At 43.9% G+C, this 27,267-nt stretch overlaps 1 protein-coding gene across 1 annotated transcript in view; it reads right to left on the reverse strand.

Annotated features, from left to right (window-relative positions):
* Positions 1-27,267, reverse strand: part of EXOC4 (exocyst complex component 4) — a 362,041-nt gene that overhangs the window by 282,778 nt on the left and 51,996 nt on the right. Inside the window, exons 4-7 of the mRNA XM_036400734.2 lie at positions 26,669-26,853; positions 23,749-23,858; positions 16,158-16,401; positions 12,485-12,662 (exon numbers count right to left, since the gene is read on the reverse strand). Of these exons, the coding sequence (XP_036256627.1) occupies positions 12,485-12,662; positions 16,158-16,401; positions 23,749-23,858; positions 26,669-26,853 (717 nt within the window). The remainder of the gene's footprint in view (positions 1-12,484; positions 12,663-16,157; positions 16,402-23,748; positions 23,859-26,668; positions 26,854-27,267) is intronic.

The following is a 27,267-nucleotide window of genomic DNA, read 5'->3' on the forward strand; positions in this document are numbered from 1 at the left end:
GCAGCAAATTCCAACTGTTTGAGCCCAGGAGAGAAAATTGATGACACAATTAACCTCTGTGCAATTGGAGTGCATCAGACAAGAGTTTTCATCTCAGGTGTTGCACAGGTCAGCCCTTGGAAAAGGCAGCACCCAGCTCATCCATCCAACCTCCTGCTCCAAGCCTTTTCCAAAAGAGCTTCAACACAGGAGAGTTGGCCCGAAAAACAGCTCTACTGTCTGCTAAAAAAAGGAAAATATTACACCAAATGTTATTTTTCTTGGAGGTTTACCTTCCTTTAAAATCATGTTATTATAATATAAAATTAGATCTGGGATTTTCCAAAGAATCCAAAGTAATTAGTTGTCCAATTCCCACAAGATTGCCAAGGGAGTTAGATCCTAAATGCCTTTGGCTCTTTTTGGAAAACCTCATCCATCACAGAAATTCATAGGGTGGCTCACCAGAAACTGCAGAAAAGCAAGGTCTGAGTTAAAACACTGAGAATTAATTTTATAGCACTTTCCAGGGCCCCTCAGTCAATGCTGCACTGGGAATAGTGGGCACCACCACCACCGCATTTTCCACTGGAAAATAACATTTCACCCACAGGACCTGTGGCAAGAAGTGATCAGTGACATTCCAGGGCTCTGGAGCACTAAAAATAAAAGGCAAAGCTCCACTCAATAAAAGCACTGGGCCCACAGAGTAGAGCACACAGGGATTTTTCCTTCTTTCCTTTAATATTTTGGGTTTTTTTTCCAAGCCAGTGCAAAGCAGAGGGAGTGCAGCTTTTCTGACTGGAAAATATGGATTAACAATGCACCACTGTTGTTTTTTAATCAGATTGCAGCTCCCAGCTTCACCCAGGGTACACCCACAGCCACAATTCTTCAGTCTCTGCCAGTAAATGAAGACCCCAAAGAGGTTTCCAAGGAATTTCAATTTCCAAACATTTTCCTTGGAGATAAACTCCTCTCTCACATTTTCAGGAATTTGCCTGCATGGATCCCTCAGAGGAGGAATCCCTGCAGGGAGGACATGAGGAGTTTTTGGTCTTTTTCCTTTCACAGTGGTTTGATGGTGCTGGGAAGGGAAATAATGCCTCAGGTTTTAGTTTTTATATTTTTCACATTCTGTGCTGCTTTAGTGTGTGGGTCTGGGCTTCATATTATGGGATGGTGAGCTCTGTGCACAGAGCAGGGAGACAAAACAATTCCTGCTCCAGCTGGGCACCAAGGCCAAATGACCCAAATCTCAGCCCAGGAGCACAAACCCCGTGGGCTGGAGAGAGAAAAACAAGCAGGGTGGGACTGCAGGGGCTGAAGCTGGAATGGGACAATGAACTGCAAGATGCAAATGGAGCAGAACTGATCCCAGGGAGAGACCCCGGGAGCGCTGGTGCATTTTGGGGCCATTTTGGTTCATCTTGGGTGCAGCCCTGGCTGGGCTCTTGTGCTGCCCAAGGTGCATCCATGGAGGAGATGCTTTCCATAAATCCCTGCTTTATTCTGGAATTCTGCCCAGCCTCTGCTCTAGGTCAGCCTGCACAGGGCTTTAGAACCAGTCACTGCCTTTAAAGGCACTCACAGAGGGACAGAGTATGAGCTCAGCACATCAAAAGAGAGGTTTATAGTCCTATAAAACATGTCCACAAATGCTGATGAACTCCTTGTAACCCCTCCTAATTCCAGCTGACAGCAGGGATGAAGTGCAGCAGACACTGACAGAAAACAGAGGGGAATAAAATCCGCTTCAGAGCTGACAAAACTGTTCAAAAATGGTGAAAATAAAAGATATGGTGCAAATTTGCAGCAGAATTTCCATTTTCTCCACATCATCCCAATATTTATCAGCTCCAAGAAGCTGAAGGCTAACAAGCCCTGTACAGGGTGGGAATTCTGCATCCTTTATTTCCAAAACTCATGTTCCTGTTGGAATCACAGAGTCTCATCAGGTGTGATGGTCACTTCACACCCCTGTTAGTCCTTGTCAGAAAATCTTCCAACTTGAGAAAGAAAAGCTTCCAAGTGGCATCACTGGGAAAAAAAAAAGCTGGAAAAAATTCTGTGTTCTCAAGCTGTATCAATTAAAAATGATTTAATGATGGCCCAGGGTTCACAAGGTACAGGTTTTGTGCCAACTGCCAAATATCAAAGTAGGGAATGTGTCATTCCCTATCCTGCTTTCCCAACCTTTTCCTCTCAGCCTAACACCCAGCAGAGCTGACTTTGACTTTCACAACTCCACCAAACAGCTTTTTGAAATTATTTCTCTCTCCAAGAATTTGGGCACCTTTTTCAGCACCTTCAGCAGAGTTGAAGTTGCTTTTAACTTACATGGATTGAGTTACATGAATATTTAGGCATAAACTCTAAAAACCCATTTAAATCTATAATAAAACTAAATATGATGAACAATTAAAAGGAAAATCCACCTTAAATGAAGTTCAGAGCAGCTTGGTGCTCTACAGCATGGAACAAGGATGATGAATTTTTTTCCTTGCTCATAAATCAGCAAATATTCCATTAAAGGAGTTAATATTTTTTTAAATCTCCCCCAAAAGCCCACTGACCTCCTCTACAATGAGCTGCACAAGTGACTGTGCATTGTTCAAACGAATCATTTTTATTCTGGGCTTGATTTCTTTGAACTTCAGCATAAATGTTGGTGTTTATGAAATGCATTAGATCAACAGCTCCAGGATAAGAAGTGTCCAAACAAAAGCTGTTAATGCAGGAGTATGGGAGAAAAATTCTGCTTTGTCACCCTGCTAACAGAATATCGAGTAAAATATGGCACAGCTTGGTCAACAAGGGCCATCCCTGGGAAAGAAAAGAATCCAATGCCTGCAGCCAGCTCAGCTCTGGAGCTCATCCAGGTACCTGTTACCACATAATTCAGTTAGTTTTGAGCAGAGCTCAGCCAGGATCATCCTGTTAAAGAGAAAACACATCAATCTGGGGCATTTCTACTTCACAGTCTCTGTTTTTACAAGGCCAGGATGCCATTGCCATCTCCTGTTGATTCCATGATATTTCTCTGCACTTCCTGACACATTTTTTCACCTTTATCCAGGCCATTTCCACCATCCCAAATTCCAATTGCATCTTCTTAACAGCTTAAATAAATTACCAATTTATTTGCTGTTTGAAATTGCAAAAAGACCTGAAATTTTTAGGTAAATTGGAGCAAATCTAGAAAATATTTTAATAGAGAGGGGAGGCAGGACATTACAAACCTTCTTGGAAGGCCAAAATTTAAAAAAAATACCTTCCTGCAAAATCAGCTGGTTCCTTCTTAGATCCAGAAAGATGAAATTCTTCTTGGGCCATAAATTTCCACAAAAATTCTCATGTTCTTAGCAGCACATATTTGCAGAAAACACTGTAACACCCTGCTGGATTTATTCCTGCATGTGCTGAGCTCATGTCAAATAACAGAGGGGGAGGGAAAAGTATCAAGTGACCTACTCTAATTATTTAAATTCCATTTTTAAATATCAGCATTCTGAGGAGTGGAATTCTCCCTCCTCACTGTCTCCTGCTGGAGCCTGAGTGAAGCTGTGTTTGTTTTTTAAGGCTGCAGACAAATCCCTTTTATGACCAATGTTCTCTCAAGGAGAGGAGCATTAATGAGCCAAACCAGTCCAAGAGCAGCAGCTCCACACACTTCAGACCATTTAAAAAGAACCACAAAGACTGTCAGACCCATTATTTGGAGGGTGACCACAAAGCCATTAAATATCTGTGGAGCCACTTTGTGCAAAATAACTGCTCTGGGTATAAACCATCACCTGGTGAACTTCCCAGAGGCAGCAGCAATTTCAGAGATTGCTCTGGCATCCCAGCCAGGATTTATGGCACACTAACAGCTCTCATGCAAAGAGCTGATTTGACTTTCTGAGTACCAGCTGTGGCACAAACATGCTTTTAAATGCAAAGGTTCAGACCTGTGCTGAGCCACCCAGCAAAAACCACTTGGGTTTTCCGTGAGCAGCTCCAAGGAGCAGCTTCAGCTGACAGAAAAACCCTTCCCTTGCCAGGAAAAAACCTTTTCCCTTCCCTTTTCCACGGTGCCTTCCCTCCCTCGCCTGCTCCTGTGCCAGCCCTGCCACAGTTCAGGGACCTGAGTGAGCAGAAAAAGCAGCCAGGAGCAAACCTTGGCCAAATCAGCTCCTTCAAATCAGATTCCTGACAGGAGAATCCTGCCAGAGCAAGGAGAACATCCTGGACTGGGGAAAGAACAGTGGGATGGCAGAGGTGGGATGGAGCTGAAACCTCTCCACACCTTTGCCACCGAGTAACTGAGGCTGCCCTGATGCCTCAGGGTTTAACTTTTCTATTTTTCACATTCTGTGCTGCTTTAGTGTGTGGGTCTGGGCTTCATATTATGGGGTGGTGAGCTCTCTGCACAGAGCAGGGAGACAAAACAAAGGGGGAAATACTTTTAATAAATCCCTGCTTTATTCTGGAACTCTGCCCAGCCTCTGTCCTAGATCAACCTTCTCAAGGCATCAAGTCAAGGCTGGGATGGTTCAGAAGCTGAGGGAGAAGCCAGCAGGAGTTTGGGTGAGTGCAGAGGCCACACCTGGCGCATCCAGCACAAGGGACAGCCTGGAGCAGAGAAGGCTCAAAACTTACCAAAAGTGTGCCAAAATCACCCATTCTGTGATTCTGTAAAAATTCAGTTTCCTTGGCTACTTGTTGAAATCAGGTCTTGTATCAAGTGGAAGTGATTCCTCACGTTTCAACTTTTATATTTTCCACATTCTGAGCTGCTTTAGTCTGTGGGTAGGAGCTTCATATTATGGGATGGTGAGCTCTGTGCACAGACCAGGGAGACAAAACAATTCCTGCTCCAGCTGGGCACCAAGGACAAATTGTCACTGTCAAATTCTCTGAAAAATCCCTCTGCCCAGGATTCTTCTCCTGGGAAGCTGAGAAGCCTCAGAGAAAAAGGAAAACAATATTATCTCATTTGCTTCTCTTGTGTTTTGCTGCTTTGGAATGTGGTTGGAGATTGTTTCTCCAACAGGTGATTGTTTCATTGGTTTCATGGGAACTGTTTTGACTTAATGACCAATCAGGGTCAGGCTGTGTTGGGACTCTGGAAAGAGTCACAAGTTTTCATTATCTTTTTAGCCTTCTGTAAGTATCTGTAAGTATCTGTATTCTTTAGTATAGTTTAGTATAGCAGTCTTTAATATAATATAATATAATATCATAAAATAATAAATTAGCTTTCTGAGAACATGGAGTCAGATTCATCATTTCCTCCTTCATCCTGGGCACCCAGCAAATACCACAACAAATGACCCAAATCTCAGCCCAGGAGCACAAACCCCGTGGGCTGGAGAGAGAAAAACAAGCAGGGTGGGACTGCAGGGGCTGAAGCTGGAATGGGACAATGAACTGCAAGATGCAAATGGAGCAGAACTGATCCCAGGGAGAGACCCCGGGAGCGCTGGTGCATTTTGGGGCCATTTTGGTTCATCTTGGGTGCAGCCCTGGCTGGGCTCTGGTGCTGCCCCAGGTGGGTCCATGGAGGAGATGCTTTCCATAAATCCCTGCTTTATTCTGGAATTCTGCCCAGCCTCTGTTCCAGCTCAGAACTGAACTCACCTGGGTGCCCAAGGGAACCAGGATTTTATGCCATTTATTCCCTTAAAAACCAGACAACTACTCAGATTCCCACAGCAGAGCCTTGAAATTCATCTCCAAAAGCTCTCCCAGAACTCTTGGCCAAGTGTGACCCAGCAAAAGCAATTTAAATGCAGCTTTTCTGCAAGATCACTCCACTGCACAGCACCATGCCCAGATGTGAGGCACAAAATGATCCCAGTTCCCTGCTCCCTCCTGCTTCCTTTGGATAAGGAAGGATATGGGGATGGTGGAGCATCCTTAGGAGAGGTTTCTCAAGGCTCAGTGTCTGCTATCCCCAGCTCTGCAGTAGCACAACAGGAGTGTGTGGGCAGAGAGGAGGCTTCAGTTCCTCCTTCCCCAGTTTCCTTATGGTTTCAGCAATGTTTGGGCTGCTAAATGACACCAATTTTGGAAAACACAGGAAAGCATTAGACAGAAAAACCCCCAAAAAAGGAACATATTAATTGTCAGTGTCTTCTCAGCAGACAGCTCACCAGAGAGCCTGCTAAAGAATTATGTCCCAGAGAAAATACGTGTGGGAGGGAGAAAAATATAGACCCCAAAAATTGGGATTCATCAACTACAAATTCACCACTAAGAAAGGAGGGAAGATCCCTTCTTTGGAGGCAAACAGCTCCAGCCTGAGCTGTTAACTGCTCATGTCACCAACAGAACAAATCACTGGTGGCTTCTCCTGCAGCAGGGTCCCAGTGTGCTGTCCCTGCAGGCCTTGGCCCCAGCCCCTCTGCAGCTCTCCTGGAGCCCCTGCAGGCCTGCAATGTGCTGGAAGCTCTCCCTGGAGCCTTCCCTTCTCCAGGTGAACATTCCCAGCTCTCCCAGCCTGGCATTGGATCCATCTCCTCTCCAAGACATTCATGGACCCAGGGGCTTCACTTGGAATCTCAGCAAACCATGAAGGGTCTCCCTTCCCTTTTCCTCTCTTTTCTCTCCCCATTTCCCATAAAAATCCCTCGGGATGGATTCTGAGTGTCCCAAATCCCAGAATCCCAGAGCAGTTTGGGTGGGAAGGGACCTCCAAGCTCATTCCAGGGACACCTCCCATGATCCCAGGCTGCTCCAATCCTTCCTTGGACACTGCAGGGATGCAGGGGCAGCCCCAGCTGCTCTGGCAATTCCAGCCCAGCCAGGAATTCCTCATTGCCAAGATCCCATCCCTGGCTGCCCTCTGGCACTGGGAGCCATTCCCTGGGTGCTGTCCCTGCAGGCCTTGGCCCCAGTCCCTCTGCAGCTCTCCTGGAGCCCCTTCAGGCCTGCAATGTGCTGGAAGCTCTCCCTGGAGCCTTCCCTTCTCCAGGGGAACATTCCCAGCTCTCCCAGCCTGGCTCCAGAGCAGAAGGGCTCCAAGATTCCTCTATGATCCAGCACAGACACTGAATTGTCCCAGGAACCCTCAGAATTCCCTCACTCTTTATCCTGACCCAAGCACTGACACCAGCACGTGGCTCCCAGCTCTCTCCAGCCTGATCCTGCGTTCATAAGGTTTTTTAGGAGGATGTTCCACTCACTCCTGCACTGAAGAGCCCTGTGGTGGTGTTTGAGGGTGCCCAGGATGAGGGAAGAGATGAGAATCTTGACTCCATGTTTCAGAAGGCTGATTATGATATGATATGATATGATATGATATGATATGATATATGATATGATATATTAAAAGAAAATTATATATTAAAACTATACTAAAGAATAGAAGAAAGGATTTCATCAGAAGGCTAGCAAAGAAAGGAATGGAAAAAAAATCTTGTGACTGCTCACAGCCTTGACACAGGTGGACCTGTGATTGGTCATTAAGGAAAAACTATTTCACATGCTGGGTAAACAATTCTCCAAATCACATTCCAAAGTAGCAAAACATTGAGAAGCTGAGGCTTCTCAGCTTCTCAGGAGAAAAAATCCTGGCAAAAGGATTCTTCATAAAATATGTCAGTGACAGAGCTCAATTAGCTCCACACAAAATGCCAAACTTTAAGCTAAAATTTAACAAATTTCTCCCCTTCTCCCATTGATGGAACAACATGACCAAGGGCTATGCTGGCTGTGAGACAAGGGAATAACTTCAAATGGTGTTTTCCTGAACAAGGCTGCTCTAATATTTTGACAAACTGCTTTTGGTTGTTTGTTTTCTGGCACTCCCCAGCAACTGAAAAAGGTCACTCTGTCTTCTGTGTTACTCCTCCATTCTCAAAGAAAGTCAAAAATATTTCATATTTGCATGTTCTGTACCTCAGCACTGCTCAATGCTGAGAAACCTCTCGCACTACACCAGAGTGACTGGTGCAGTTATTAGGGAGAAATCCAGAAATCCAGTTCCAAAAACTAGCTGCAGAAAACAACATCTCCCCCACAAACCCCAATCTGCAGCCCACCATGAGCTCCTGTTATTTGGTGAAGACATGGAGAGATAACCCTGCTGTAACCTGAATTTTCCTGAATTTCACCTGCAGAGATGCACAATGCACAGGTACAGAACATTTTCCCTGGGAACTGCACTTGTATGAGGTTGTTCTGCTGTGCTGACTGAATCCCATTCATTGGGATTTGAAGGAATTGCATCCCTTGCATTTAAAGGAATCCCATTCATTGGGATTTGAAGGAATTGCATCACTTGCATTTGAAGAAATTGCATTCATTGGGATTTGAGGGATTGCATCAACAACTCCTACTCCACAAACCACAATTTGCAGCCCACCACAAGCTCCTGTTACTTGGTGAAGACATGGAGAGATAACCCTGCTGTAACCTGAATTTTCCTGAATTTCACATGCAGAGATGCACAATGTACACGTACAGAACATTTTCCCTGGGAACTGCACTTGTATGAGATTGTTCTGACTAAATTCCATTAATTGGGATTTGAAGGAATTGCATCACTTCCCTGAGCAACCTCCTCCCAGTTTTCAGCCTCCCCCATCAGCTTTAAACACTTTTAAAACTGAGTTTTCTGCTCCCTCTGCTGCAAATGTAAGATCTCCTCTCCAAAAATTATCCTTGCACAGAAAAGCAGGTTAGAGATAATTTAGGCTTTGGGATCAAAGGTTTTCTTACACTCTGAGGTAAAAATATTTTAAGCCACTCCAGTGGAACTAAGGTACAAACACCAACGAGATTTTGAACAAAGAAATGCAGCATTTCCTCCCTTCATGCCAGTCAATGCTCATCTCTTACCTTAAACCAGCAAGAGATTATGGATCTTAAAGTGCTGCTTTTATGCATTGTAAAAGCTCTTCTGGAAGCTTTTCTGACTCCCCCTGGCACCCAAGAACAATGAAACCTTTCCAAGGGGGTTGGTTTTGTTTTTCTTGGAACACTTTTCCAACGGATCTTGGTCAGACATTGTCTGCCCAGCACAAAAAGCACTTTGAGGGCTCACACCTCCACAGGTTTGAGTTCTAGCAATGCTGCTCAGGAACAGCCAATAGAAATCACTCCAAATTTCACCACACACCAGGGCTGAACCCATCCCAAACTCCCACAGAGGACAGGAATATCCAGCCTTGATGTTCTGCTGCAGTGAAGGAACTGTCTCAGGAGTGTTCTTACTCCAAGGTTTTGTCTTTCTGGAGCAAAATCTGCAGAACTCCAACCTCAAAGTTTTTCTGGGCCTCATGGATCACAGGAAGATGGCTGCAGATTCCCCATCCCAAACCTATTCCACATATCCTTAAATTTAATTCTTCTCTTTTATTCTTCCCTTATTTATTCCCACTTCAGTTCTGTGATTTTTGTTATTCAGAAAACCCCTCCTGAACCTCTGGCTGGACATTTCCAAGCAAATTTTTGTAAGAACAGTATCTCAAACTGCACCAAGGGAAATTCAGGTTGGAGGGCAGGAAAAAGCTTTTCCAGCAAGGGGGATAAAGTTCTGCAATGGCTGCCCGGGGAGGTGGTGCAGTCCCCAGCCCTGGGTGTGTTTGACAGCCTGGATGTGGCACTGGGTGCCAGGGCTGGGCTGGACTCCGTGGCCTTGAAGGTCTCTCCCAACCCAGGGATTCTGAAAATTCTGTGAATTCTGTAAATTCTGTGAATTCTGTGAAAGGAGCTGCAAGTTTGTGGCATAGGGAAAAGTGATGGAGATTCCTTTGATAATAATTCCTCTAGAAAGACAAACATGTGGGTAAGGAGTCAGTGAAGGGGATTGAAGACCCACACCTTATCATGTCCAAGTATTTAAAGTCATTGGATTATTTGGGTAAGGAAAAAAACTGCATCACTGCACAGTCAAACAATCCTGCAGAGCAACAGCTACAAAGCAGCCCAAAACTGAAAAAGTGAGTTAGGACATGAGGCAGAGAGCATTTTCCATCACCAGCCCAGAGCTGGAATGACCAACATAAATCCTTCCACCTCCTGTAAGTAATGCCAGGCTCACTTCTGTGACCTCCTGTTGTATTCATTGGGATTCTCATGGCAGGAAGGAATGATGAATCTGACTCCATGTTCTCAGCAGGCTAATTTATTATTTTGTGATACTATATTATATTTAAAATAATATTTTAAAATGCTATACTAAACTATGCTAAAGAATACAGAAAAGATAGTTATAAAAGGTTAAAAAAATAATAATGAAAAGTCATGACTCTCCTTCCAGAGCCCCAACACAACTTAATACTCATTAGCCATTGAATCAAAACATTCACACCAAAACTCTAATGAAACAATCACCTGTCAGTAAACAATTTCTAAACACATTCCAAAAAAGCAAAACACAAGAAAAGTAAATCAGATAATATTGTTTTCCTTTTTCTCTGAAGCTTCTCAGCTTCCCAAGAGAAAAATCCTAAGCGAAGGGATTTTTCCAGAAAATGTGAATGCCACAACCTCCTCTATCACATTGCAGGTGAAGTTCCACATCTGTGCACTATGCATAGAGGTAATCTCCAAATAAATAAATTTAAAAAGAAACCTAAACATGTGTTTAGTGTAACACAAAACATACAACACAGCAAGAATGAGAGAACAGAGCTGTGACAGATGAGAGCTCTGCTGCTTGAGAGAGCCTCAGATCCCTGGGTGAGAGGCACAGCACCTGAATGAAGCCTAAGCAAGGCACAGCTTTGGTCTCTTGCAGTTAAGAGGAAGAATCAAATAAGAATTTGCTGCAAACACGCTGGCAGCAAGTGTCTGAGCTGCCTAAAGCCAGCCATAATGACAGCAGAAGACAAGCCATTAGAGCTGTGACACTTTATGAGACAGGCATGACATGGTAACACAGAACAAAAATGTCACTTTGAAAGCTGCTGATAAATCACTTGCTAGGCAAAAAGGAACCAACCTTTCCAAACACCATAAGGATGAATCCACGGGATTTTTTTTCTTTTGCTGATATTTAAGCTCTTTGGAGTTTTACAATCTGTTGTAAATGTGGCCACTTACCAAAAAAACCCAAAGACAAATCCCAGCACTGCTGAGTGTTGAGCACTACAGGTATTCTCTGGCATGGTTCTGAAGGGGTTTTGTATTTTTTTGTATTTTATGGGGGTTTTTTTGGTATTATTTTGTATTTGTTATGGCTGCAAGGTGAAAATGTGCCCACTTGAGGGATTCTTACCTGTCAGGACCCAGGACATTCCTCTGACTGCCCGGGAGGACTTGAGACCCTGGTAGGGGGCTCAGAGACCTTGGCACAGAGTCAAAAACACCTTTTGTGCCTTTGATTTTAGCCCATGGAAACAATTCCCAACTTTGTGTGAGGAGTTACAAGCCACAAGAGTTTGAGTAGAATGATAGTGAATTTGTCACAGGGTGAAAAAGTAGAATTTTGGGGTTTTAGAATGGGGGTTCAAGAGGCAAGATGGAGGAATCTGGGCATGCCCTGTCCTTCTCCTTCTTCTTGTCCTCCATCTTCTGCTGGGATGGTGACACTTTTGGATTGGTTTAGAGTAGAGCCAGACTGTCTAACATAGGTGATAGATATTGGGAAATTATTGTAAATAAAGTACATGCAGTTCTTAGTATAAAAAGCCAACACCATGTTCCAGGTTGCAAGGCAAGATGTATTCTAGTATCATCTGGATGGCAGCTGTCTTTTATGATGTAGGCAGTTTGCTTTATCTCTTCCACAATCACTCCTCCCTCTGGGGAGACATCTGCTGATAACAGACTATTGAATGTCACTGCATGGCTGATAAGAACTACAGCATCCCATTGGGAGATGTGAGCCCAGAGGGAGGAGCCAAGCATTCCTACCTGGATATAATCTGGAGATTCTGGAACACCAGCACAGCTTCTGCTCTGGATTGCCCAGAGGAACAGCAGCTGCCTCTTCCACTGGATCTCCAGAGGCAGACTGCACCCTTCTACAGGATCCCTGCTCCAACAGAACCACCCCTGACACTGCAGGAGGGCTGCAGCCACAATTCCAATGGGATTGCCACCAACACCCTGACCCACAGGGTGTCAGGCTGGGTTCTGACTCTGTCAGTGCTGTTTTGGTTTACTGCATTGTTTATTTTATCCTTTTATTTTCTTCCCTATTAAAGAACTGTCATTCCCTGCTCCCATATTTTTTTCCTGAGAGCCCCTAATTTAAAATGTAAAGGAATTTGGAGGGGTGGGGAGGGTTTACATTCTCCATTTCAGGAGAGGCTCCTGCCTTCCTTGGCAGACACCTGGCTTTCCAAACCAAGACACACCACCCCAAGGGCAGGGACTGTGCCACAACCCAACCTGCTGGACAGATCTCAGCAGGTCAGAGAAAGAATGTCATAGATAAGAGAAAATAAACAATCTTGAAAAGCAGAACCAAGGAATCTCGACTTCCTCTTCGGTCGCAGGGCTGGGAAAAAAGACTTTTAATGTCATTCTATGGTTGTCATCTCAACCACAGAAACCCGAGCCTTACCTGCAGGACATCCTGGATCTTCACCCACACGTCCACCATGTCGTAGAGCTTGATGTCCCCGTCGTGCTGGCTGCAGGGGGAGGCCACAGTCTGCTGCAGGTGGCCCAGCACCACGGCGTGCGCGGCAGCCACCGCGTTGAACTTGTCAAAGAGCAGCTCCAGCAGCTCCAGCAGCAACCTGGCAAGCACAGAAACACTCTGCTCAGCTTCTGGAACATTCCACAGGCTCACAGCAGGGCAAGGGGACAGGGCACTGTGGGTTCATGTCCTGTTTTGTGACATGCTGAGGTCACCTCTCTGTGGTATTGTATTTTTGGGGTGCCTCCATGGCAGGAAGGAATGATGAATCTGACTCCATGCTCTCAGAAGGCTCATTTATTATTTTATGATATTATAATATCTTAAAGAATATTAAACTATGCTATACTCAAGAATACAGAAAGGATACAGACAGAAGGCTAAAAAGGTAATAATGAAAACTCGTGACTCCTTCCAGAGTCCTGACACAGCCTGGCCATGGTTGGTCATTAATTAAAACAATTCCCATGAAACCAATGAAACAATCACCTGTGGGTAAACAATCTCCAACCACATTCCAAAGCAGCAAAACACAGGAGAAGCAAATCAGATAATATTGTTTTCCTTTTTCTCTGAGGCTTCTCAGCTTCCTAGCAGAAAAATCATGGGTGAAGGGATTTTTCCAGAAAATATGAATGTGACAGGGACTCACTTCAGCTCAGGTTTGGTATCTGAACATTCTTGAGGATTTTTCTCCTCACTCCCTTCCCTATATCAGCACTGCTCACTTGAAAAGTGTCCTGTTTAGGGTTACAGGGAAGACAAAACCCATTAATAATTCCACAGTAATTAAACTGGACCAACACAATATTAGAGCCCATTGTGAGAGCCCAGGCAGGAAGAGGAAGGGAAACAACCTGCTCTTCCCCAGAAAAAAGTATGACTCCCAGGGCAATAAAAACTGAGTTACTCACACAACCAGGATAAAAGGAATTCTTTTTGAGTTATTAAATTAATATGGCAGGTTTCAAATGACAGGAAATATCAGAAAGCTAAAATATTCAACCCTCATCACTTTGATTTTACTCCTATTGTACTCCTATATAGCTGGTATTGTTTTACTCCTATTTCTTAGAGCTATAACATCATCTAAATGCACTGCACTGTACCTGCTCCTATAGTTCCCTACTGCCCAATTATCATAATTAAAGCACCTTTGCAAAGTCCTGAACAGTTTGTGACAAGGCAGCACTGTGGCATTCACATTTTCTGGAAAAATCCCTTCACCCAGGATTTTTCTCCTGGGAAGCTGAGAAGCCTCAGAGAAAAAGGAAAACAATAATTACCTCATTTGCTTCTTCTGTGTTTTACTGCTTTGGAATGTGTTTGGAGATTGTTTACCCACAGGTGATTGTTTCATTGGTTTAATGTGAATTATTTTGACTTATTGGCCAATCAGAGGCAAGCTGTGTTGGTACTCTGGAAAGAGTCACGAGTTTTCATTATAATCATTTTAGCCTTCTGGTAAGTATCCTTTCTGTATAATATCATGTCATATCATATCATATCATATATCATATATAATATAATATGATATAATATCATATCATACCATATAATAAAAGAATAAATTAACCTTCTAAAATCATGGAGTCAAATTCATCATTTCTCCCTGCCACGGAGCACCCTGCAAATACAATACAGCACCATCACATTTTTTCCTGGTGGAGAGCAGCAAAATTCTGCTGGAGCTCCCTGACGTTTAATGAGCAACTCGAGTCCCCACATAACCTCACCAAAACGTGGAGATAACACTTCCCAAATCCATATGTTAGGCACTTGTAGCTCTGACAGACAGGCTCCATCTCATTTCCTGCAGCAGCTTTGGAGCCACCACATGCTCTGTGAGTCTGCCCAGCAGGAGCTGCGAGCCCCAGGGCAGGGCAGGAGCTGCTGCCACCCCTTCTGCAGCATCCCCCAGTGCTCCCAGGAACAGGGAATGGGATTGGGGACACCCTCAGGATCCTCCCTGGGCACTGTCCCAGGCTGCTCCAGCCCCAGTGTCCAGCCTGGCCTTGGACATTGCAGGGATGCAGGGGCAGCCCCAGCTGCTCTGGCAATTCCAGCCCAGCCAGGAATTCCACATTCCCAAGATCCCATCCATCCCTGAGGATCTGAGTGAGCACTCAAAGAGTCATCACAAACCAGAAAAATCTGGAGTTTAAAAATCTGGGAGCAATTAACAATATTTTTATACACAAATGTAAAAGATGGCAGCACAAAGCTACCTGGAAAAGCTTATTAAGGAAGGAAGGGAAAGAGAATTAAATTTAAGAAGTAACAAGAATGAGACCAGCAGTGGCTGTTATCAGATCTGCAGCTTTTCTGGCCAGGTTCTACAAATCATTTCTGTCTTGTACAACCAGAGGGGCTCTAAATCATTGCTCCATGGGGTCTCAAAGGGAATTTCACCACAATTTCCCCAAGCAGATCCTCAGCCTCATCCTTAGTCACAGAATGGTTTAGGTTGGAAGGGACTTCAGGGATCATCTGACAGCCTAATGAACAGTTCAGCAGTTCTGGGCACTGCACTGAGCTAAAATTTGGGGTTTTACAGAGCTCTGTTGAAGCAGCAGGGCCTTGTTGTTCTGATTTATTTTTCCCATGACAGTAGGAAAGTCTCTGAGCTTTGATTTAAAAGTGAAGCTAATTTAAGGGGTGGGGACACCCTTCCATCCTGTAATTTATTCTTTTCAATATAAATGAATTCACCTGCTTGCTGTAAATTTCAGGTGTGATTTAGGTTTAGAACCAGTTCTAATTATGTCTGTACTGCACAAGAATTCAGGACACTTTCCATAAGCATCTTAAAGGCTCACACTCTGCAACAGATGCCAAAACCCATTAAACCTTTGTGTGCCTCACTCAACCCTCTGGGCAGGTTAATGGCATTGATATATGACCTGATCCAATTTATCAATTCCAACAGACAACCAGGAGCCACACAACCTCTCCAGACTGGTTCATAAAACAAGTATCAAGAATATGTTCCACTTGTGGCATCAGAAACTAAAATTCTGCCTTCTGACCCATCTAAAAAAATCTCATTTTCGCTGAGTTATCAGCACTGTAACTCTACAAAGTCTTCAAAGCAGACTTGTTTCCCCAGCAGTGCTAATGAGAGGAATTAAAAAAGGAGTTTTTATCAAGCTGATGTTTTCCTTGGGAGTGATTTTCCACTACAAATATTGCACATAATGAAGATACACACTTTACTTTTCTGCCATTAATTCCCTTTGGACAATGATCACGACAATGTGGAGATGAATATTTCAGCTGGAAGAGATTCCTGCTGGAATCCTTTAGTTCCAAAGGCCACTTCCAGTGAATTCTGAGGAGCAGCACAAACACAGCGCCCAGCTGGCTCCCACACCTTGCTATTAATGTAAAACAATTAGAGACTTGGCCATACATTTGTGATGGAATTAGTTCCATACATGATTTCAAAGCTTTGCACCTGCATCAGCTTAATTGGACTCTGCTACACTCGAAATCACCGAGCTGAATTTTCTCATTTCAAGCCATATTATCAATTAAGACTTTTTTTTTTTTTTCCTTTGCAGCAATCAAGGGCTGGGAATTGAAATCTCCTTACCTAGGCTGATTTTCCTGGGAAATGTTCTCCCCTCTCTGGTAGCCATTGTCAGCCACCTGAGTGGTGGAGCGCTTCACAATCTGCTTGAGCTCCTGTTCCAAGCGGTCCTGGATGGCTTTCACTGTTTCTGGGATCTTCTTCAGCTTGGCCAGCCCCTTGATGAGGATTCCCATGAAGACAGCACTGTTCTCCTCTGGATCCAGCTCTGTGTCCTCTTTGATTTCCAGCAGGCTCGAGTCTCGCACTGGAAGAGATTTTCATTTTAATTTTAGCAGGAACCCAACATCAGCACCCTGAAGAAGCAGCATAGGAGCTCCTCTGGCTCCACAGAACCCCCAGCGCGTGGAGGAACCAAGGATGAACAAGGAAACCAGAAACACTTCAATTTTGGGGGAAGCAGTGATGTTTCTGTTTGCTTGGGGGCTTCCCTGGACATAAACACAACAGCCTGCACATTGGATTGATTTAGGAATGTTGTCACCAATTGTTGTGGTGTTATTGTGATGGTCCCCAGGATGAGGTGAGAGATGAGAATTGACTCCAAGTTCTCAGAAGGCTGATTTATATTATATTATATTATATTATATTATATTATATTATATTATATTATATTATATTATATTATATTATATTATATTATATGGAATTATATGGAATTATATGGAATTATATGGAATTATATGGAATTATATTATATGGAATTATATTATATGGAATTATATTATATGGAATTATATTATATGGAATTATATTATATTATAATGATATGCTAAAACTATATTAAAGAAAGAGAAAGGAGACATCAGAAGGCTAAAAAAGAATGAATAGCAAAAACTCATGACAGACTCAGAGAGCCTGATACAGCTGGACTGTGATTGGCCATTAATTAAAAACAATTCACATGCTGGGTAAACAGTTCTCCAAATCACATTCCAGAGGAGCAAAACATGGAGAAGCTGAAGCTTCCCAGCTTCCCAGGAGAAGAAATCCTGGCAAAGGGATTTTTCAGAAAATATCACAGTGACATAGGAAAAATTCATGGTGTAAATTCTGTGTTAGGAAATAGAGGAAGTCTGGTACAATCATAGATATTCATAAATGAGAAGGTACAACATCCCTACAAATCCCCTGAATGTGTTTCAAGGAGCTACAACCCCCTCAGTTTCCTCCCCAGCTGGTTTTCCTTGCTCTTTTCTTCACAGCAGAGGAATTTTCATTACAAACACTATCAAGCTTAAGAGACTGCTGATGAATTCAGCAAAGTTTACACTGCCCAAGTGACTGATTGTTTGATTTTATCTTTTTCTGCTTTATTACGTCTGTCAAGGGGTTGATGAAGTTCCTCAAATCTTCCAGCAAGGCTTCTGGAAGGGTAAAGTGAGAAGAATTAGAGAGGATATTGCAGATATGGTCCTGAAGTAACAGGGATTGCACAGGGAGAAATCCTGTTGCTAAGAGACAGGGGATGGGGAAGCAAGAGACACTCTGCTTGTTTTAAGTAGGTTCATTAAGCAACATTTCTTAATTTACAGATAACACCCAGCAACAACAAAAGCATGGCTCTGTTAAAGACTGGGTGAAACATTTAATAAATATATTTAAACACTTCTGTGAAGTAAGTGTCTTCAAGGCAAACTGAATTAAAAGCATCTTGGAAGATCTACAGCCACTCTGTGCCATCCACCACTCCAGATCCTTGGATCAAAATTAAAACCCAAAAGCTGTTTTATCTGACTGGGGCTGAGCTCTGAAAAGGCTGCTGGGTGACAGATGACTCCCATGGTTTCAACTCCTCACCAGATTTTTTTTTACTTTGAAACTTTTCCAGGAAGCTGAAGAAACATCAAAAGATGCAGCAGAAGGGTGGAAGGAACGTGGCAGGAGTGAGGAATGGCTGCCTGAAGCTGAGCTCTGACCAGAGGGGCAGCACCAGGGCTAAGGTAAAGCAAGATCAAGAAAACGATGGCCCAAGCCTGGTGCCAATTTATAAATAATCCAAATAAATAGGTGCCAGTTTTCACCAACCTCAGAATCAATCAATCAAGAGGCTGCTTTTTTCCTGCAGTGTGATCCTAAACTCTGCACCTCTGGCTCAAACCAAGCTCATGGCTCACATGGTCTCACATGTGAACCCAGAGCGGCAGGGCAGAGTGAGGAGAGGATGGATCCTGCTCTGGAGCCAGCCTGGGAGAGCTGGGAATGTTCCCCTGGAGAAGGGAGGGATCCAGGGAGAGCTTCCAGCACATTCCAGGGCCTGAAGGGGCTCCAGGAGAGCTGCAGAGGGACTGGGGCCAAGGCCTGCAGGGACAGCACCCAGGGAATGGCTCCCAGTGCCAGAGGGCAGCCAGGGATGGGATCTTGGCAATGAGGAATTCCTGGCTGGGCTGGAATTGCCAGAGCAGCTGGGGCTGCCCCTGCATCCCTGCAATGCCCAAGGCCAGGCTGGACAGGACTTGGAGCAGCCTGGGAAGGTGTCCCTGCCCATGGCAGGAGGGTTGGACTGGATGACCTTTAAAAAGACCCTTCCAACTCCAAACTATTCCATGATCCTCAGACAATGAACACCAGGAAGATCAAACAGTGCTTGTTTCTCTCTCACACACTCTTCTTTCAATTAAATGTGAACAAGTTGCAGGACAAGCAACTAGAAACACCCAGAATGCAGTAATTAATAATAAAAAAAAAAACCAAACATCAAAAAAAGCAAAGATAAAATAAAAGACATTTCAAACACCAATTGGAATTTAACAACTGGATGCAGAACTGTTCCTGCTCAAAGCTCTGCTCCATCTCAGACCTTTCACCTCACAGAGCTGCCAAGGACTTCGTGGCTGCAGGCCTGGTCTCTGCCCACTCTGTTATTGTAATTTGTTATTCTCCAAAACCCACAGCAGAACTCAGGCACAGACACAGAAAATGAGCTCTTTGGAACCAGAGCTGTGAAAACACACTGGAAATGCTACAGGAGGAAAGGGTTAGACTTTAATTTTTTTTTTAAACCCCTAAGTATCTTGTTCCTCTGAGTTCAATGCAGATATTTCCCAGCCTCTCAGAGGACGGGTCCTGTCACGAGGCTGCACCCTCTCTGTAAGCAGCTTGTAAATTATTCTTAATATCACACAATGAACACCCAAGAGGGAGGAAATGGAGCTGTAGCCAAATGCGAGGACAGCATTTAGGAGGAGTAAAAGCAGCAATCTTGCTGAGAACTCTGCCAGCACACTGAGACAAACTCTTCCATTTTCGAAAGAGCAAACCAATTTCCAGCATCCTCAAATAGTCAGGACATTGATCTACATCTCTCACAAACAAGAGCAAAGTGAGCAATTCGATATCTGGGAGCTGCACATGGCTCTGGAGGCTCTGTCAGATCTGGGGGTTTGATAAAACAGTGGGAACACTGCAAACACACTGTTTTCAGTGTGTTCCCTGCACATTGTCCCATTAAACAGGAGCCCTGGGCAGCTTTGGGGGCCCATCCATCTGTGAGATCTGACAAGATCCCAACCCTGGGTAACTGTGCTGTCCTTTTCTCATGTCTTTCACACTTCAAACATTCTCTCCTGCCATTTAATGTCATTAAGGGGATGTTTGATCACAAAGCTTTGGCCCAGGAACAAGCTCCTCCTGTCCCCTTCCTTATTTTATTTGCTGGAAAATGTCCTGATGAAGGCAGGAATGATGAATCTGACTCCATGTTCTCAGAAGGCTCATTTATTATTTTATGATACTGTATTATATTAAGAATACTATACTAAAGAATACAGAAAGGATACAGACAGAAGGCTAAAAAGATAATAATGAAAACTTGTGACTCTCTCCAGAGTCCTGACACAGCTTGGCCCTGATTGGCCAAAGAGTGAAAACAACTCACAGCAGAATGCAATGAAACAATCACCTGTGGATAAACAATCTCCAAACACATTCCAGATGAGCAAAACACAGGAGAAGCAAATTATTGTTTTCCTTTTTCTCTGAGGCTCCTCAGCTTCCCAGGAGAAAATCCTTGCCTTTCCTGAACCCACTCTGACTGGGCTGATCCTCTTGCCCTAACAAAGCCTGCAAACCTCTTGTGAAGCAGAACATTTAAATGCATCTCATCAAAAGCCTTTTAAGACAGCAGCTTGAAGGAATGATGATTTTGCCACATTCTCTAATAAAATTGCAGCCACTCTCACAAATTTTTCATCACCAAACCATTTCTCATCTGAAAATGCTCAACTCTGTGTTCAAGCAGGCAAAAGTTGAGCTGTGGCTTAAACCCTAAAAGCTGAACCACGTCCAGAGTTACAGAGGGGGGAGTTTCCTGATCCCTGCTCCGATGATGCCCTACCAAAACCTCTGCTCCACCTGGGATTCATTTGCTCAGTGCTGCCATTTCCCAAGGAACCACCCTGCTGCAAGGAGCTCTTTAACAGCTCCGTTCTGATCCCTAAAAAGCCAACTTTGGGAACTCATTTAAGCAAAGCAGCTGAAAAAAAGGCTCTTGGGTCTTGTTTTTCATTCCAGTGAACAGCCAAAATTTGCTGCTCCTCATTATGAAGGTTTCATTATCCACGAGCTTTTATGGGAGTCTTGTAAAATGTAATGTACTATTTTCCATGATTTATGTCCTTCTGGTGATATCCTTTGTACCTTCAATCCTTCCAGAGAAAAGCACATGAGTTCCTGCTGGCCCAAAGGCATAATTGCAGATTTGAAGGAACATCACCTGCTAATTCCTGGTGCTGAATCCTTGTTCTGACATGTTCATGGAGCTACAAATGGGCAGTTCCTGCAGAAATGGGTCCTTGGAAGATTTTGGGAATTTTCTGCTCTGCATCACTACCAAACCCAGCAGAAAACTCACTTTAAAATCCTCCTAATCTATACAAGCATCAAAATTAAGTCTCCAAATAAAAAAATAAGTGGACTGTAGCCAGTTATTTGATGTTGGGACCACACAGAGGAACAACTCATGAAATTACACAGAATGAGCAGTTATGTGTTACTTTCCTGGCTTTCACCACATGGATCTAAAAATCTCCTTGATTTTCCCTTTCCTTCCTCAAACACATCCCCAGATCATTCAATTCTAAGAAAAAAAATTATAAAGGCAATTTACCCAGGCCATAAGAAGAGGAGAAATCTTCTGAAGATTTATTGAGCATGTTTGGAGTAGAGGCACCTGTGACAATGAACTGGCACAAAGGCATTTTTTAGATTCACCTTGAAAATTGGATATTCCAAACTCTGGCTCCTGCAGGGATTCTGCAGGAGCAGCTTTGGAGGTCTCCACATGTGGAGAAGTCTCTGGTTCTTGAAGAAAAAGAACCAGGAGCAGTTTTTAGACCTGGCCTTAGAACCACCACACTGCCTGCCCATACAAACTCTTTTTGCTCCAAAAAACCATTATAAATAAATATAAATAAATAAATAACACTTAATCAGCAAATAAATTAGCAATTCAACATAAAATCTACATATCCCACCCACAGCAGTATTTATTGTCACTACCAGCTCATCTTCTGCTGGATTTCTAAGAAGTATTGTCCCAGATTTCCCAGGAAAAGGCACTCTTGGGTTTGTGAGCACCTTTTAGAGTTCCAGGAAGAGCCTGGCAAAGCAAGAACCTTTCTAAATACCCTTCAGAGTACCGAAAGTTCAAGCAGAGAAATATAAATTCATTTCTCTGAACTGGCATGAAGGGAAAGTGTTACTGGTGAGCTGCCACATCTCCAATCCTCAGGTGAGCATTTCCAAAGGATTTGTTTGTTTTACGTGCAGCAGGAACAGCTTTAATTTCCTTATGAAGATTCTACAGCACAAGGTAACATCTCCTCTGGGAAGGGAGAGCAGGAAGGACTCCAAATTTTGGCATCTTGGCTGGGATGGGATGAATGAGTCAGAGCTTTAGAATGACACCCATTAATATGCACAGACACTTTGTTTCATCAATAAAAAGCCAAAGAACTTAAGTGACTACAGGCAGAAACAGCTTTTGTTATGCATAGGCATAAGTTTGAAATTCTCTGCTAGTTGTGCAGTCCTGGAAAAGGCTACTTTTAAATAAAATTACAGGGGAAAAAAAAATCTACATAAGTACATTGTGCACTTGAAGCAGAAGCATATGCATATTTTATGCAGATCAAATGTTTTCTGTTAAAATCCCCATCTTTGCCAGGCTGAGGGACACTCACCCAGCACTTCAGTGAGTGATGCAGAGCACAAGGAGGAGCCAAGGAAGAGATTTTCTGGTGCACTAGGTGAGAAGTGCAAGAAGAGATCTGCTAAAAAAAAAACAAGATCAGGAGGGGCATCTCCTGCTCTGCTCCCCAGCTGTGAGGTGGGAGATCCCCATCAGCCCCAGAACTTCAGACCTTTTGGGATTTATTACTCTACAGAAGAGCAATATTTTAGGGGGAGAAAGTAGCAGACACTATAAATATCACTGAAAAATGAGTATTTTAACATTTAGAGGGGTTGGAACTAGATGGTCTTTTAGATCCCTTCCAACCCAAACTATTCTATTTCCAGTGAGGCTGGCATTCAGGTTTTTGTGAACAGCTCCTCAAAATCCTGTGATCTTTTGCAAGAAAACCGAACTAAACTTCCCACTGATCACGGAGCAGAACAGGAACTCTTGAGTTTTTCCCTCAGAGTTTTCATATTTTCAATTTTCATTTTCTCTTCCAGATTTTGAGTGAGCAGGCTGCAGTTTCCAACTCTGGAAGTTTGTGACTCCTCACAAACCTCCAGGACACAGAAAAACAGCCCCAAGCTCCAAGAACCAGCCTGGCAGGAGCAGAGCTGAAGAACAAAAGCCCTCCAGGAGTAGAAGATAAGAATAATCAGACAGAACAATCTGGGAGGCAAGTGTGACAAAACTAGAAACAAAAGGACAAAAGAATTAATAAGGCTGAAAAGAGAAGGAAATATTCTCTGCATTTGAGGAATACTGAAATAGGCAGGTTTGAAAGGGGGAAGAGACTGGAGGTCACTTCTGTATTATTCATCAAGGACAACCCCACTTATGAATCTCCTGAAACAATACAAAGATTAATTTCCCCTCTCTGCAGCCCTTCCAAAAGCTCAGACAAAAGCCCCCAGTGAAAAGAGTTTTCCTTGCTGTTTGTTTCAGTAACAGGAATAAAAGATCAGCCCCAGATTATTCCTGTGTACAGCCAGACCTTTAGTCAAAGTTACAAAGCTCCCACAAGGAACAGATTTGACCTTTTGGCTCCCACACAATAAAAACTTCAGTAATATCTACACAAACCTGGCTGCCTGCAGTAAATAATGCTGAGGAAACCACACAGAATGAACTCACTGCAAATCTCTGCTGCTCAAGAGATCAAGAACACGATCAAGGTGAGAACAGGCACAGGAAACTGAGTGCATTTAAGAAGCTGGAGAGGGAAAAGATGATGTTTCATGAGGAAAAAAAGCCAGGTTCTGCTCCTGGACACAGCACCCACCCGTTTTGTGACACTGCAAAATCACCTCAAAGGTTTTTGTCTCCCCTGAGCCATGAGGGGATGATTTGTCTCCTCCTGCTCCAGCAAAATCAGCTGGAGATCTACAAATGAATATATATGGCTTAAATACTCACTGCTGGAGCTTCCAGGAGTACTGAACTGGGAAGTCTCGAGGAATTTCCGAGGTGTGGATAAATTGGTGACATCCATCAGAGGCACAGGAGAGGAGTCTTTCACAAGGGACCTGCAGGAGGGGGAAGAATTAAAGCAAAGAGATTATTATTTACAATATTTGTTCCCAACAAATATCCACTTACTCCTAACATGTTAAGCCTAAGAAACAGATTAAGCCTAACAGATGTTCCCATTTCCAGGCCTTCTGTTAACTTCTAATCCTCCAAACTTCTTTATTCCCTCCAGAAACCTCCACCCTTTTTTCCTGCCCTTCACACTCATGTTTTGAGCCCACCCATGTACATCACTTCTCAAATGAACCTCCTTACTCAAAAATTAAAACCTTTTAAAAATTCACACTGTATTAGTTGACCAACAGGTGTCCCACTGCCCCAGCTGCTGGACGTGGCAGGGGGACACAAGCAAGAAATCATTTTTAGGAGAAAGAAATGTGGAAGGCTCCTACAATAGAGCTCAGGATGTTTGCTTAGAGGTCCAAATGCTCATGGAAATGTGAAAAAACAAGGGTTAGGCTTGGAATCCTGCAGAAGAACCACCCAAAGCAACCAGCCACCCTTGCTGCAAGAGCTGCTGTTATCAAATATCCACAATGTGCATCAGGGGAAGTGAAAAAAAGAGAATCCAGAGTAAGAGAAAGGTGCCTGTAGCAGCCCCACAGAAGTACAGTTAATTAGCAGCCCACCAGTCTGTGGCTGTTTTTAATTAAGATGAGTAAGGGACTGATGACTTGCTAGCAACCCTCCTTCCTAGAAATTTCAATTTCAACCAATCCTTTCTTTCATAAATTCATTTAATGCAACTGGCTACCTTGCCTTGCATTTTTGGCAAGCAGATTTTTATTCATTCTCACAATAAAACGCTGATTTATCTTTTCTCTGCATCTCTATTAAGTGCTGGCTCCCCTTTTGCTCCCCACCACTCCTACTGTGCAAAAATTATCTCCCAACCCAGTGTCTCTCTCTTTTCGAGCCACTTTTTTCCTTCCCTGAAACAACTCAGAATTAGGAAATTCAGGGGAAAATGGCCTGTACTATATAAATTTCCACTGACCACAGGCACCAACCAGGTAAGAAGTTTGAACCCCTTTAAAACACCTTGGAACACATCAAAACCAACACATTTCAGCTCAGACACTGAAGTATTGTGGCCTCCATCTCGTCACCTTATGGCTGGGTGGCAGGCTTTAAAAACTTGGATATTTCCTACAAAATGAGCAGCTTTTCCCTGATCTGAGCCTCATGAGCATGACATTTGTAGGAGAGGGATAAGATCAGGGAAGGGAGAGAATGCACAAAGGAGCTGTGGGAAGCAGAAAAACCCCAAGAGAAAAACAGAGAAAAGTGAAAGAACGCGAACAGGCTCGGAGGTGCATCAACAAATCTGAATTTTCTGCTCTCCAAAGCAACAGTGCTGAGGGATTTGCATGTGTCTTGATTTGGAAATGGGAGTGTGTGTTCTATTATGATCTGTCAGAGCTGGGGCAGTTCTCTCTGTTCATGGGGCAGTTTTTTCTTTATCTCTCCCACAGCCAATCCTCCCTCCAGGAGATCTCTGCTGTCCATGGCCACTGAGTGTCCCTGCAGGGCTGATCCAATCCCATCATCCCATGGGGAGATGCTGCGCCCAGGGGAGGAGCCAAGCATTCCTACCTGGATCCAATCTGAGGTGCTGGGACAGCCCAGCAGCCTTTGCCCAGTGCATTGCCAGAGGAGCAGCTTCTGCTGCCCTGCATGGCCAGAGGGAGCCCAGGCCCATCTCCAGCAGCCCTGGAGCTGCAGAGGAAAACTCCCCCCTTGTGCAGGATCCCTGCTCCAGCAGAGCCACAGCTGGCACTGCAGGAGGGCTGAGCCACATTTCTCTTCCCAGAGAAAAGCAAGGCTTCAAACAATTCTTCCCAAGAATATTTCTGGGTTTCACATTCTCTGAACCTCAGAGAAAGGAAAAACAATTCTTATCATTTGCTGTGCCTGTGTTTGTGCCAAAGCAGAATGCAATATGGAGATGGTTTACCCACAGTGATGGTGTTTTGTTTCCTTGGCCTGTCAGGGCCAGGTCTGTGTGTGTGTATGTCAGGACTGTCAGGACAGTCACGAGATTCTGTGCAGTGTGTGCAGATTTGAGTGCTTGGCAGATTCAGTTTAGATGCAATGTAATATAGTGTAATATAATATAGAATAATACAGTATAATAAAGTAATTAATTAGCCTTCTGATATCCATGGAGTCCTCCTCATCATTCTCTCCCCTTGACAGGGGTTCCCTGCAAATTTGATACAGGAGGGCTGCAGCCACCATGGAATGGGACTGTGCCATCACCCTGACCCACAGGGTGGCAGCTACTGTTCTCACTCTGGCAGTGGTGTTTTGTACTATTACATTTGTATTTTTATATTTTCTTTTAATTTTTTTTCCTAATAAAGAATTGTTATTCCTGCTCCCATATCTTTGCCTGAGAGCCCCTTCATTTCAAATTCATAACAATTTGGAGGGAGGGGGTTTGCATTCTCCATTTCAGGGGAGGTTCCTGCCTTCCTTAGCAGACACCTGTGTGTCTGTTCAAACCAAGACAGACTGCCACCAATACCCTGACCCACAGGGTGTCAGGTAATTTCTGCCTCTGTCAGTGGTTTTTTGTACTATTATATGTATATTTTAATTTTCCTAGTAAAGAACTGTTATTCCTGCTCCCATATCTTTGCCTGAGAGCCCCTTTAACAATTCGGAGGGAGGGGCTTTGCATTCTCCATTTCAGGGGAGGCTCCTGCCTTCCTTAGCAGACACCTGGCTTTCCAAACCAAGACAGCATGGCAGAGATGCAGTTTGGGGTGCAGGGGTGTCAGGGGAGGGGCAGCTGTCCCACCCGAGGCGGGCTCTGTCCCTGCCGCGCTGCCCCACGCGGTTGGTGGAGCGGATGTAGAGGTGCCGGTGCAGCTCGTCGATCAGCACCAGGTGCAGATTCATCTTCTTGCTGTGCAGCTCCAGCCTCAGGTCGCTCAGCCCCTCCACCTGCAGGAGGGGACCCTCCAGGGAATCCACTGCTGACACCTGGGGGGAAAACAGGGGACAGTTTTTACAGTCTGGCCATCAATTCATTCAGTTTTGCAATTTTCTGGGACAATCATATTTTCTGAAAAATCCTCTTTGCCCAGGATTTTCTCCTGGGAAGTTGAGAAGCCTCAGAGAAAAAGGAAAACAATTTAATCTCATTTGCTTCCCCTGTGTTTTGCTGCTTTGGAATGTGGTTGGAGATTGTTTATCCAACAGGTGATTGTTTCATTGGTTTCATGGGAATTGTTTTCCCTCTTTGGCCAATCAGTGCCAAGCTGTGTCAGGACTCTGGAAAGAGTCACAAGTTTTCATTATTATCTTTGTAGCCTTCTGTAAGTATCCTTTCTGTATTCTTTAGTATAGTTTAGTTTAGTATTCTTTAATATAATATAGTATCATAAAATAATAAAT

This window comes from Molothrus ater, chromosome 5 (assembly GCF_012460135.2).
Source record: "Molothrus ater isolate BHLD 08-10-18 breed brown headed cowbird chromosome 5, BPBGC_Mater_1.1, whole genome shotgun sequence".
NCBI classification, from domain to species: Eukaryota; Metazoa; Chordata; class Aves; order Passeriformes; family Icteridae; genus Molothrus; species Molothrus ater.